Here is a 15,000-nt window from a genome sequence, read left to right as displayed (position 1 = left end):
TCCCGAGATCAGTGGTAACTCCCCCTTTGTGGAGTGGGATAACTGTTGCTGTGCACCATTCAGTGGGCATAAAGTCTGATGCGAGGCTATTATTGAACATGGTGCTTAAGTGGGGAGCCAGTTTGTTCTGAAGTTCATGTAAAACGCAGCCTGGGATGTTGTCCGATCCAATGGATGCTGTGTTTTTGGCTTTAGACAGAGTGCAGCTTTCACCTGCGTAGTTGTGATTACAGGGACTCTGCATTCTTCCTGTATAGATATGGGCTCTTTAGGCGGTGGGGGGGGGGGGGGGGTAAAGTTAGCACTGAACCTATCTGCCAGGATGTTGGCAATATCAGTTGGTTCTGTAATTTTCATGCCGTTGTGCTGTAACTTGGAGCAGATCTGGGTGTTGCCATCGAGATTCTTGACATAGCTATAGAATGCTTTGTGGTTGTCCTTAGAATTAGTGGCGATTGTGTTTTCTTAGATAGCTTTGGAGGATCTTATAAGGGATCTCAGCTTCTTACTGAGGCTGACCAGGGAGCTCCTCCACTCATGTGATTTTACTCTCTTTTGCAACAGTTTCTTCCTTCTGTTGTAAAGTTTGTTTATGGCAGGGGACCACCACATTGGCTTCCTTTTAGGATAGCATCTTGGTTCTGTTTGGGATAGCACGATCCATGCACTCGTGTAAGTGCATATAGAGTGCATTTGTGTAGGATTCAGCAGTTGTAACTGTATTGTCCATCTGCATGGGTGTCATGAAGTTCACCACTTCTGTCTTAAGAAGCATTTGGAGAATTTTTTACTGCGGTTTCCTTAATGGGGGGTGAGGGCGGGATGTGGATATCTAGGGTGATTAGCTTATGGTCGGATCGGACCAACGAGGAGATGACTTCAGGAGTGGAACACCGGTCACTCATGTTGGTAATGACTAGGTCTAGGATACTGTTGCCCCTGGTGGGGGTGTGGATAAGTTGATGTGGATAAGTTGATCCAGGGGATTGGAGTTTATGAATTCCAGAAAGCGTTGAGCTAAAGAGTTGGTACATGAGTAGTTTTCCCAATTAATGGTGGAGTAGTTGAAGTTGCCCTTTATTAGGGTGTTTGGTTGCAACCTACAAATACCACAATTCAAGAAAACTTGTTCAGAAAAAAAAAACAGCCAAGACATACAAGCAGTGATCAACTGAAGAGATTTGTTTTATGTAGTATTTATCTGTGTGTGCTTGCATCAGACCATCCAACCCCCCTTCCCCCCACCAACAAGTTATCATATCTCCAGAATTTTTTGGTAGAATAAATCCCCATCAAAAATTCTATCAGTCATCCTTGCACCACATTTAGTTAAATAAATGCTATACCCATCCCAGCTCTTCTCACACTGTGGTACTCTTGTATCTTGAGACACAGACCTATCATATCCCTCCAGTATGGGGTGAAAGAAGCTACAACATAACCTATAGCCAGAATGCCATGGGAAGAATAGAACTGATCAGTAGATGAACTGATGCTGCAACACTTGCCTGTCTTTAACTATTAATTCTTCTGTGAAGAAAGTCAATAATAAGCAACTACTCTGATAAGAACTGCTCAGTTTTCACCCTTATCAATGGCTTAATTTTAAAACTACACTGTTCATTATTAGGAAAAATTTGCATTGTAGAAACAATCTGATCCATTTCCAAGCAGGAAACTTCTTCAAAGCTGGATAATAAATCTAAAAATAAATGCACAAGAGTTTGATGATGGTTTATACGGATGACATTTAAGTTATCAACAACTCATGACAGCATTTTACCTATCAACAATATGTTAGTTTCTGGTGATTTTGTCATTAAGCAGCTTACCAGAAAAAAAATCCATAGAAACTCTTCAGTATTTCAGCCTTATCCAAGATAAATCAGAAAAACTGTTACTCAAAAATATTTTAAAAAATGTGCAGAGGCAGTCCCGTTACAGTAATGCTAGTATGTACAGCACACAGAAGGACTCGTTACATAAGATGAGGAAAGAAAAGATGACTGACTGATCTACTAATGGAGATGGATATTAACAGTGTCCTACATGACATTTTAACCCCATATATGCTCATAGTTCATTAAAAAAGTATATATCATAACTGGTTAAGTCTGTGAAGCCTGGACCAGTAATTATTAGTTCTTACTGGAAAGAGATACTCAAGTTATTACTCTGCCAAGAAGGGACCTCATACCTTCCCCCAAAAAGTACACTCATGTGGTACTGCAAATTATAATTTTTTTAAACAAAATGTGTAACTGCAAAAACTACACACAAGATAGAAAATACTTCACACTACCCAGTGATCACTAATAATTACTCGAGTTATTTGATCTAAAAGGTCTTGTGAACACTGCCAAATACAACGAATACTAAAGCTAAAGCTAGAAAAAGGAAAACTAAGTGAAATTCCATTTTTAAATGACAAATTTTGGCTAAAATTCCAAACGCAATGTGATGGAAGTCCGGCACCGATAGGGTTTGAATTCCAACATTGCTACTGAAAAATGTTACTGGCTAGCTGTCACTGCTATCAATATGTGATGGAAAACTGACACATGTAGGTATTTGAATCCAGCGACTGCCAACCCAAGTGACTCCTAGTTATGTGATGGACAGGGGCTACAGTCTTTGGATCTGCTCCACCATCTCAAAACAGGTATGCTACCCGGTTTACCTTTATAACCGTGATTTGCAGAAGGGCGAACAGAAAAATATCTGAAAGGTTGTCTGCAAGGTTTGCAAACGCCGAACGGAAAAAGTTTTGAATGTGCAATGAGCAAATGCACAGTGAGATTTGCTCATTGCACATTCGACATTCAGGGGCGGATTGTACTATAGTGGGGATTGGGAAATGGTTCCTTTCCCCACTGTAGTGCAATCTCCGAGAAAGAATAACAAAGTAGGGGGGCTGTGGGGGGTGCAGCCACATGGGGGGGGGTTGCAGGAGGCTTGCCCCCCTGCTTTACACTTTTTTTTTTTCGACTTTCATGTTTGAAAAACAGCAAATCTGCTGTTCGATTTGCTGTTTTTCAAACATGTAGGTTTGTCGACATTATTAGTTTTATGGCTTTGAGTCGCTCGTATGAGCACTCGCCCTTCTGCAAATCGCGTTTTTAAAGGTAAACTATGCTGCCCACCAGGGTGGTGGTAACTTGTGCCGCACCATTAGTACCAAATAGTTACAGTAACGCAAGAGAAACATTCAAACAATTGTGGTTGAATAATCAACTCTCCAAATGCAACCCATCTCCAATAACAAAGAGAATATGCAAAGATGTCACACATGGACTTCCAATATCCCCACCCAGACTAGGTCTGCCACTCCAATCACTTACAGAGCTCACGGTTTGGCCTGGCTCCCCAGATCCCATTCTCACTACTACTTCCAGTACTTCTTAACAACGTTAACTGCTTTGTAAATTACGTTTACAGACAATCCTGAGGAAAGGTTGGCAAAGGTTCTCCAATCCCTCATAGCTGCCTTCCTGCCACAGTCGTACTGCCAGCAATATACATAGTGTTGGAGACTAAAATACACTGTTGCCTACCCTCACTTATAGCCAAATATAAATGATAAAAAAATAATCTTTCACTGGTAGACGGCTCAAGTGATCCATCTTACTGGAGACAGAAGCCACAACTTGCCCACCTGTGGTGCTCAATACCCCCTTCTCAAATAAACAATACACATACATATAGTAAATGCCAGCCACAAATTTAAAAGTAGATAAATAAAATTAACCAATATAGAAATCAGTGATGATGCAAATTAAACATACAGAAAGGAAAATATTGTTATACAGACAGGAATATTTAAAGAAAAAAAAATCTAACTAGGCGCTATATATATATATCTAGGACATTTCACTGAATGCACATTTCACAGAAAGTCAAATTAGTGTGCACTTTTCACTGATAGCTCAATTCACTGAAAGTTATATATGGCCTTTTCTCCACTGTAGTACGACCCTGGAGTTGGTATACATAGTAAGTGTGGGTGAGAGGGGTGTAGCCACCCACATATTTTAAATATTTTGAACTATATACATGGATACTTTCAATTCCAATATATTACTCTTTTCCAAACATAATATATACTTAAAATATGTGGAGGCTATGCCCCCCATCCCCCCTTACTATATATACTAACTCCAGGGTTGCACTACAATGGGGAAAAGGCTTTATATAACTTTCAGTGAAATGTGGTTCAGTGAATTGTGCTTTCAGTGATTTGTGTTCAGTGAAATGTCCTAGGCCTATATATATATATATATATATATATATATATATATATATATATATACACATACATACATACATACATATATACATATATATATATATATATATATATATATATATATGGGTCTATCTCTCTTAATCGACAACACAGTTTGGCGAGTAAAAGAAGATCAAACCATTTCAGCGAAAGTGCACATCATCGAAAGTGCACTTTCGCTGAAGCCGATTGTCAAAAAAACAAAAAATGTAATTGAAACTGTTTATGCAGGGGGGCCCCCCCCCTAATATACCAACTCAGAGATTGCACTACAGTGGGGAAAACCATATATTTCCTTATCCCCACTGTAACCGGCTTATGCGAAAGTGCACTTTCACTGAAATGGGTTCGATCTACTGTTACTCGACAAACTGTGCTGTCGATTAAGAGAATGTGATCTATATATATATATATATATATATATATATATATATATATAAAAATGTATGTATATACGTAACTGGTTATACTTTAAAGACTACATGATAGAGCTGCAAACTTGCAAGGAAGTGGTCACCTTAATATCTTCAGAGAGACTAAAAAAAAAAGTTTCCTGGTATAAAGAAGTCTACATACATATTACACACACACATATGCAAAATCGCCATCCATCCACAACCCCGTTATCCCACTTTTGCACAAGGGGTCAGGCTATCACTTCAACACTGACAATCAACTACAGCCAAGGTTTACACCACTAGGTGGTGAGCTCTGCTGGCGTAGTTTTTCCACACCACAAATTCACACACACACCTATGGCCAATTTAGAGAGTCCAATGCACCTAATGCATCTCTTTGGGAATGTGGGAGGAAACTGGAGCACCCATAGGAAACCCATGTGAACAGAAACAGAACATGCAAACTCCAGACAGAAGGCACTCCAGCTGAGAATTGAACCAAGAAACCTCTTGTTGTGAGGTGACAACACTATCCACTGTGTCGTCCTCTATATATTATATACAGCTCTATTATATATATATATATATATATATATATATATATATATATTTTTTTTTTTTGTGTGTATTTTTATATATATATATATATATATATATATATATATATATATATATATATATATATATATACACACACACACATATATATATATATATATATATATATATATATATATATATATACATACATACATATACACACACACACACACACAAAATGCCCTTACCTAACCCTTAACCTAATCTTAATACCCCAACACACGCACAGACAGCCAACATTCACAATTCCTAATGTTCAATAATTTGCATCACTCCTTACGTTATTGAACAAACGTACACAGACTCACTCTAAACTCCTTCAATGAACAAAAAATAAAGGCATGTTTTATACACTTAAGTCCAGCACAAAATCACCACTGCTTAACACAAAAAAATGCAACTTGATCTTTGTTGAAGCTTGTGTGTCCCTTTTTAAAACAATTCTCGCTTGCTGAATATCATTTCTGTCCCTCGTTTAAAAATCTCTTCATCCATACAAACCCTGCTTACACTCTTAGAAAGTAGTGGTCCCCCTACCCAGTGATTTCCTGAATCATTTATCTGTGTAGATGCCTTCCTGGAGGTGGTTCTTCCCTGGAATGTGTCATTAGCATTCAGCGCAGGCATGGAGCCAATCCTACACGGTGTTCCACGTCTGTGTTACAGCATTTTAAAGTACAGAGTTAAAGTGGTTACTCAATTGGAGAAGGTTCTGTGACATTTACAGATCGCAGTACCAACTGAATCCCAGACAATCTTTCTCCAAAAGCTGTACATTTCAAGTTACCCTTGAGAGGTAACTTACTAACTTGTCAATCTCAAAAATATATCTTACTATACTGTTAAAATACAAGATATTGACTGAGAACACTATTAAACACTCCCAAGTTATTACAAAATACAAGTACCTTATTATATTTGAGTCCCACATTTTCCTATTTTTCAAGTTCTTCTACATGTATTTCCATACACAGATCTTTTTTCCGATACCAATTTACCTTTTCATTTATCATATTTCTTTTTCTCTTCAAGCTTCCAACATTTTTCCAAAAACTGCATATTCTACTTCAAAATTATACTTGCATTACTTTTCCTCCATTTAACATTGTGAAACTCAATATAGATATAGAAAAGTAGCATATACCACTGGAGTTACTAGCCATAAACCTCACTCCGTTTCACTCATGTACAAAACTTCTTTTCAACAGCATCCAAGCCTGTCCCCCACACTATACAAAATACAGTCTGTAATATTACATTCTCATTACTTGACATAATGTATAAATTACTGAAAAGTTTATTAAATAAACTTTCTTTTTAAATGAAAGTCGGTATGTTTTCCTCCATGACATTTTTTCATATATGCAATCACTTTTCCCCACTGTTCTGTTTTCTTTTTCCTCAAAAATTGATCCCCAATACCAAAATCTCATTTTCTGAAAATTAAATTCACTCTATTCTCTCTCCCTTTACTTTGTTCTTCTCTTTATTCAGTTGCAAGCCTATATGTTCCATCTTAAATTTTATGAAACTTTCTTTCATCCGTGATGAGTTCCTCCCTATTACTACATAATCTGCATAAGACCAAAAAAAAAATGGTACTTTAGTTACCAAGTGTTCTCATCCCTCAACTGTACTATTCAACACATTTGCAACTGTATTCATAATGAATACAAACAAAACACTACTCACGGGGATGCCCAGTCCTACCCTTACACTAATTCTCAAGCGAGGCCATCCACATCTCATAAGACTACTCCAGTTTACTCTACCTTCAATTCAATCTGTCGTCTCTACCAACTACTGTTTTTCAAATGTACTTGTCACACCTCCCTATTCACATCGCCTACCATCTTTAATTCACTTAGATCCTCACTCTGTCTATATACTCCACATACCTTCCCTTACTTTTTATATCATAGAATTAATATTGCAGACTGTATCAATCAAATTCTAGACAGCAAAGACTTGCTACTTCTGTTTGACTGTACAAACTACATCGATCACTCAGACAACCCAAGACTGGAAAAGCACACCCTTATTGCTTATAACTAGCACTGCTACTTACTTCAAACATACTGATAAATTCTGTAACCTCAACGTATAAATCCAAGGAGGCAACAGTAAAACGGAGTGAAGTTCAAATGGTTTACCCCAACATACATGCTAATGCAGCAGCCACTCTTATCTCCCTCACGTCAAATAAGCACCACACATTACAGAGCAACAAATGATTAAAGCTTAACACTTTTGTCTATTGCGAGACCAGGCTAGGATAGAACCTAATAATTAGGCCAAGATCATAATATTTGTGGGTAAAGGAGTGATACATTGCACCTGGACAATGTTAATACATTATCAAATTATCTAATCTACAAAAAGTTATTATATACAAACAGGAAAACATGACTTTTACTTATTTATATCATGAATTCTACTCATTTAACACTGTCGTTATATAAAAAAGGATACATGACTTCTGCATAGTAGTGGGACTTCAGACAACAATGATGTAGTCGGGCATCACTACTGAGAACAGGCACTGCTCACTGGGACATTACCACTCATGATAAAAAATATAATAACTAAAACACTAAAATGATGGGTTTTGAAGAGTGCTTGGATATGCCTCTTGATTAATGTTATTCACTAAGCCAGTTAGTTTTTGTCTATATCATTCACAGAAATCATCCAGAGTTCTGAAAGTTGATAAAGTAAGGTGATCAAGTTTATTTCACCTAGTATAATCTCACATAATACTAAATAGCTGAGGGATTCGGATAGTTGGGGAAGCTATTCATAAATGAAGAGGCTTTAACTAACACTGGAAATGCAGGAGTAGTTTCTTCATATCAATTTAGGTAACAATATTTACTTAAAAGATTCTGTTAATGCTTTTTTTGAGAATCATACAGGAAATCATTGCAAGTCCTTATACAGAACATTTTCTCCATTTCACTCCATTTAATCTGTAGAGTAAGTGTTTATTACCTTTACTTTCTTCAGCTCAGAACACATTACCCAATCTCCTTAACTGAGCCTGAAGATAACTCTATATTGCAAGGTGACTTTATGACTTGAGTATTTCTACTGGTTAAAGAACGTGTGCACTTAAGGAACAGCCAAGTACAGTGGCTTGGGAAACTACTACTGTAAAAAAATGCAGTTTCATCTCATTTCATTTTCTTTAAATATGCAGAAAAGGTTTTTTTTTTTGCTGTTATACATAAGTCAGGAAGAGAGGAGTAGAAATCACTGGAAAGTCTTGGGATGCCTCAAACTTTGTTCTTATCAATTGCTCCTTACAGTGACTTCAGTTATTAACAGTAGTCTGATATTTTTGCTCTAGAAAGAAATCCATGAAGAGGGAAAGGCACAATCTGGGATGATAAACAGGTCCACTGTCAGATTCAGAGCAAGATATTACAATATGAAAAAAAAAAAAAAAAACAAACATGGCTACTCCATTTGTTCTCTATCAGAATGGAAATGAGTAAACAAAAAAGCAAGAGGGCTTGTGTAGGCACCAGCCATTAGAAAGATGGAATGTAGAATAAATCACTTAATCTTCCTAAATATTCAGGCAACATTCACAAAATCTCCAGTTAAATATACCTTTCATAATTAACAGTTTTGCACTTTTGATCTGAAGTCCCTCTTTTCTGTAAAACTTCCTGGTCTGGTTACTGAGCAGCTTTTTTTAAGAGTACAGTGGTTAACAAATCATTTTACAGCTGTATTTTAGCAATTTTTTCTCACAGAGTGCATACACTCATTCACAAAGATATAAACGCACGTGTACACACACACACACACACACACACACACACACACACACACACACACACACACACAAGCGTACACATACAAGTTAATACGTACACACATACGTGGCTTGGGAACATCCATGTATTGCTATCAATGATATTTATGAGGATCACTAATGTATGAAGGCAGCAGCTACAAGGAATGAAACTTAGACAAGAATATATGTTTTTATTACTTCTCCAACAGACAACAAAATAGCTTACCCGATGTTTTAAGAATTATCTACTTATCATAGCCGGCCTTAGGCACAGGCCAACTAGGCGGCCGCCTAGGGCGCCGGTTTAGCAGGGGCGCTTTTCCAGTATTTATTTGGTATTGGTAGACCAGGATGGGGGCACCAGGTAATGTGGTGGGGGAGTGTCATGGAGCCCTTTTGCCTAAGGCACCAGTTGACCTAGGGCCACTCCTGCTACTTATATTTGAATTGGTGTATATATGAAAAAAGTAATAAGAATCTCTCAGAGCACTTTCCATTGATTTTCATCTAATGCAACAGAACACAAAAGCAACAAAACCTTACAGTGAGGTGGCAAATGGCATGTCTGTTATCATTACTAAAAGAAGTACAAGGGATGACATACAATAGCAAACATTATACATCATGTATATGAAGACATGCACTATTACACACATGCTGCTACCAGAACATGTAGATCTCATTATGCAGATTAGGAGACCCTGCAACTAATTTCATCATGCTCTGCAGTCCAAAATGTTATTAATGTTTTAAGATTTCACATTATTCTGAAAATTGCAAGAGGTTTTTGAATTTATGTACAAGACACACGGTTACAAGAAATGTTTCAGTGTCCACTAAGTGCAAGACACACTGATAGTCTAACTTGGCAACCAGTGTCTGTTATGGGGGAGGGGTGACAGAATGCCATCATAAAACCAACAGAAAAGAAAAGTGTTTCAGTTACAATGAGAGCACAAAAAGTTCTGTAAAAGATGGGTGGCAAAACAAAAATCTATTTCTGGTGCAATGGTGGGAGCATTGCTCGGCAAACTATCCACACAACAGAAGTGAAGAGGAAAATAATTAAAATACTGAAATGTTAAGCAATATTTGTTGCTGTACCTCTGAATTTTAATGTAAAATTTGTTTCATATGGATTCTTTTTTGTTACTTCTATTTCTTAAAATGCTGCTAAACTGTGGATAAAATGTCAACTTTTATGACAATATTTTTATAGGCTATTGTGAAATGTTGCTACCTTTGCTTTGCTATATGTAAGATTGATACTTCTGTGAAACTACTACTTGGCTACTGTGAAATGCAGCAACCTATGCATTCATTGTAAGCATGATCCTGATTGATGTCATTGCAACTCATTTATTTCAAATCGATTTCTTTGAGCCTTGGCACCCAACTCAGGAGGAAAAAGGAACCCAGGACCTGGCCACCTACCTGGCTGATAAAAATAAATAGCAATGTGTTAACTGTATATAAGGCTTACAATGTTCTCTACTTGTTTTATAGAAAATGGTTTGGTAATTAATGCATGATGGAACATTCCGGAGTAAGTATTGTATGCATGCTCACAGATGCTGAAACACATAATTCGACAGAAATTGTCCAAAGTGTCAACTGGTCCACATTCACAGACAAATTTGCCTCTTCAGGTGCATTTTCGGTAGCACTTCAAAGCACTCAATATCTAAACACCCAAGCCTTAAAGCAATAAAAATATATAGGAAAGCAAGCAAGCATGACCTCTTTCAGTAGCACCAAGCCCACGCAACAAAAACACATGCACGCGCACACACTCTCAAAACCCAACAAACATCTAGAATTTCACAAGATCTCACTGGTCTTCAGAGAGGCCCAGTTTTTGGAAAACGGTAGGAAACTCAACAAGTATCATCAAAATGAGTTCTTTGGTTCATACCTCTCAGAATTTTTCAGAATGTGTCTCATTCTGTATCATATCTTGCTCTGTCCTTTTGAAAAATTGTTGGTAAATCACTAAAGATTGTAGTCAGTCATCAATACCAGATACATACCTCTCAACTATCCAGATTTTTTCCTCATATTTTTTGTCTGTTCCCCATAAAAATGTGGTTTTCTGGCAAATCAATTAGAAATCACTTGAGGAATGAAGTCAGAAAATAATGACAATCATTTTAGTTTCAAACATCATACCCTTCAGAAAATCCATGTTAATGTAAAAGTTGCCATTCTATCAACTTTCTAAGATTGTATGAGCAATATTTAAAAACTGTCCCTATTTTGGGGCTTTTGTCCCCCCTCATTATTTATAGCTTTGCTCAGATTTCTCACTGTAAGAGGTAGAGAGGTATGACCAGCTTTTAATTTCATGTTTTTCAATGTTGTGAAAATGCATGCTGATGCAAAACCCTTTGTCCAGTTAACTTTTTAAGTGAGTAATACTTAATACTGATCCCTGATTTGGGGGTTTTGCCTACCTCCCCCAATTATTTTGGGCTTTGTCCACAGTTTTTGAACAAAGAAGTTGAGTGGTATAGTTTGGATTCAAAGTTGGCAATCTGCTATCCCCCTGATCTTCAGAATGTCCATTCTCATCAGTTTTGATGTTTCCTTTGATACCATCCATACCTCTCAATTGCACTGATTTAAGCACAGCCCTGTGATTTTGGCCCTTAGATTTCTACTTGTTCCTATGATACATCAGTAACAATAAGAAGTCAACAAGGTGAAAACAGTCTAGTCTTAGGGAACTTTTACTTTTTTTTTTTATCTGCTCTCCGTTATGATTTTTTTTTTTAAAGCCATGGCTGAAAGGTTCGGAGGTAATGACCCCATAACTTACTTTTTAAATGTGCATTTCCCCTGAATACAAGTAGTGTGATGTAGCAGCGCACTTAGCCAAAAAACAGCATTACATTATAAGCTTCTGTATTCAGTTTTTAACTCCAGTTAGCTTCTCATCCTAGGGATATGTCAAACATACATAAAACATTAACATACCTCTCAACTGTACAGATGTTTACTGAATGCCCAGATGTATGCCTCATATTTTTGGTCTGCTCCTCATAAAAGTTGTGGTTTTCTGGCAAATCACTGAAAACTGAAGTCACTAAATAATGACAACCATTTGAGTTTCAGACTTTATATTCTTCACAAAATGCATAATAACGCAAAACCTGTTATTCTAGCGACTTTCTAAGTTTAAAGAAGCAATATTTAAATTCTGTCCCTATTTCTGGGCCTTTGCCGCCCCCCCCCCCCCCATTATTGCCCAGATTTCTTGCACTGAGTTCGAGAGGTATGCCATCCAATCTTTTTTAATCCACGTTCATAACATGCGAGACAAGTAAAACCAGTGCAGAACAGACGAACGTGTAAGATGCTTACAAAATGATCTAACCGAGCTGAGGCTAAAGACAGTCTCACAAACCAGGAGAAATTACAATCGATCAAATACGCTACGAAGATAAACAAAACGTCCGCAATTCATAAAACTTCAGCGTTTGAACATCACTGCTCTAAACATAGCTAAGTTTTACGTTAATAGACTTAGAAAGTGCGTTGTAACCCTCTATGAAAAATATTATTGAAAGCACTTTTTATTATATTGTGTTACTTCACTTCACATCAGACATATTTAACTGTAGCCTCCAATCTAGAACTTCTGCTGAATGAATGAAAAAAATTGAAGACCAACTTACCCAGTCTTGTATTTTGACAGTTGTTTTGGGTCTCTTATACTGAGATCTTGGCTCATCTAGAAACGACATTCTCGCCGTTTCACAAAAATGACAACTTCCTTGTGAGATGTTAGTGGACAGGTAATACAACAAAACAGTTATAATACTTGGGCAGTTTCTATGTAAAATTGTAGTAACTTTATACAGCACAGGACTACAACTGCCCAACGTAGGAAGCCAGCTGAGGAAGTGCCACACAAGCAGCTAGCACGGGATGTGACGTACCAGCAGCGCAGGTTGGTTTCCATAGCAGTTACCCTCCTTCCCCGGTTTAGTTTGTTAAATGGTTGGTTTGTTGTGCTTACCAACGAGTACAGTACCACTTTTGCAATTAGGTATGCTTGGGACAGAATAGTGTTTAATGATCTATAGTCAATAAAGTTAATATGTGGAAAACATTCCTGCAATGGGGTATGCAAGTTGTACATTTAACTTTTTTTCATTAGAACGTTGATATGACTGAAACAGCAACAGCACTATGGTAAATGAAATAATCGAACAAAGCGCACCATAAACAAAAATAAGCCGCCACACGTAGCACACCCTATTTACAACCAAATTTGATGCATAATCTGGTAATATGGAAGGAAACCTCTCTCCAGCAACAGATTGTACATTTCAAAAGCAGTTACTTGATGAAAGTTTACATTAGGATCTCTTGTTTTAAAAAAAAAAAGTTGTACTTACTGTCTGTAAAACTGTGTAGCTCACAACAAAGAAAGTTCTGATACTGGTACAGGTGTGTAATGACGAAGATTTGATACTAATGCGGAAATGGTGTACCTGCTGTAGTCATACCTCTCAACCAATCAGGGATAAATTTCAACAGAATCAGTGACAAAGCCAGAAAAAATCAGGGACACTTTTAAAATAAGTGTGCTATTAACTTGTGACATTCACAGAATCACAGCTTATGAATAATGTACATTTTTGTAAGGTAAAAGAAATCTACAACTCTTAATTATTGCATTATTCATTAAGTTTAATTCACCAACTTAAGGGTTACCACCTGTCCCACTTTGCGAGGGACAGTCCCTCTTTGGGCAGTTGTGTCCTGACCAAAAATATTAAAAATGGCAAAAGTCCTGAGATTGTAGGACATAATTGTGTCTCATATTTTATGTAATAGTTGCATAAGATATTTATATCTGTATGTAAAATACCTAAATGTTACAAGACACAGAATAAGCAACTAAACTGCTACACGAATAAGCTTTTATTTAGGCAAAAAAGTAAAGTTCTATCCTTTGTACTGACTGTGGGTATGTGTCGGCCTGTAAAATCTGATGTGTGTCCCGAAAATGTCCCACTTTGGCCGTTTGAAATGGTGGCAACCCTATCATCTTTCCTCCAAAAGTCACCAGTTTTAGGAGGGATTAAGAGGGACAGAGCTAAAATCTGAGTCAGAATCAGGGACGTCCTTGAAAATCAGGGACAGTTGAGAGGTCTGTAGTGCATAGCTGTCTTGACTGACCTGTCTAGTTAAATCAGATAAGTAAAGATGCACCTTTCTTTTGTCCCTGATTTTATCTCAAAATATTGCTGTGTCCCTCCCTTTTTTAGAAAAGGTGGTGGATTAAATCAACAAATGTTAACGATGACATAATTAAGGACTTATTTTACATCACAAAGTGTGTATTATTCAACATATCTTATTGTTAGCAGCTTTGTAAGTTAAAAAGCACCAGCCCATTAAAAAGTGTCCCTAATCTGGAGCATTTGTCTCCGATGCTGGTAGTATGATGTGGAGAGCTACGAGAGAAATTGTACATCTCAGCTGTCCAAATTACCGCAGAAAGTCCAGATTTTTGTCTCGCGTTTCTGTTTCTCATAAAATTTATTAGCAAATTATTGGCAAATCATTGAGAACTGAAGCCAGAAAATGACAGTCATTTGAGTTTAATACGTCGTACCTATTTTATAATTCACAGTAATGCAAACCGTGTTATTCTATATTAACTTCCTACAGTTGTAAGAGCAATTTTTGGACATTTGTACCCCATTATTTATGTCCTTTCAATATTTCTTGCTCTAAGAGGTTTTATTGCGTAATCTGTTTTGAAGCGCTATAAACAAATCATTTGGTGTCTTTTTTGTGTCTCCACGTTAGGGTTGCTACCTTTTCAAAAGCCCAACGTTTGACATTCTTTATGGAAATGTGAAGTTTTGTCGGACAAACTATATCCACATCTAGTA

The 15,000-nt window shown here is 37.1% G+C and overlaps 1 protein-coding gene across 1 annotated transcript in view; it reads right to left on the bottom strand.

Annotated features, from left to right (window-relative positions):
* Nucleotides 1-13,020, bottom strand: part of PAPSS1 (3'-phosphoadenosine 5'-phosphosulfate synthase 1) — a gene marked incomplete in the record, with an annotated part of 841,989 nt that extends 828,969 nt beyond the window's left edge. Inside the window, 1 exon segment of the mRNA XM_044061294.1 lies at nucleotides 12,766-13,020. Coding sequence (XP_043917229.1) covers nucleotides 12,766-12,834 — 69 coding nt within the window.
* Between the last annotated feature and the right edge of the window lie 1,980 nt (nucleotides 13,021-15,000).

This window comes from Protopterus annectens, chromosome 2.part0, assembly GCF_019279795.1.
Source record: "Protopterus annectens isolate FY-2018-M chromosome 2.part0, PAN1.0, whole genome shotgun sequence".
NCBI lineage: Eukaryota > Metazoa > Chordata > Ceratodontiformes > Protopteridae > Protopterus > Protopterus annectens.
Note: the sequence above shows the minus strand (reverse complement) of the source record. Positions and strands in the feature narration are given on the sequence as shown.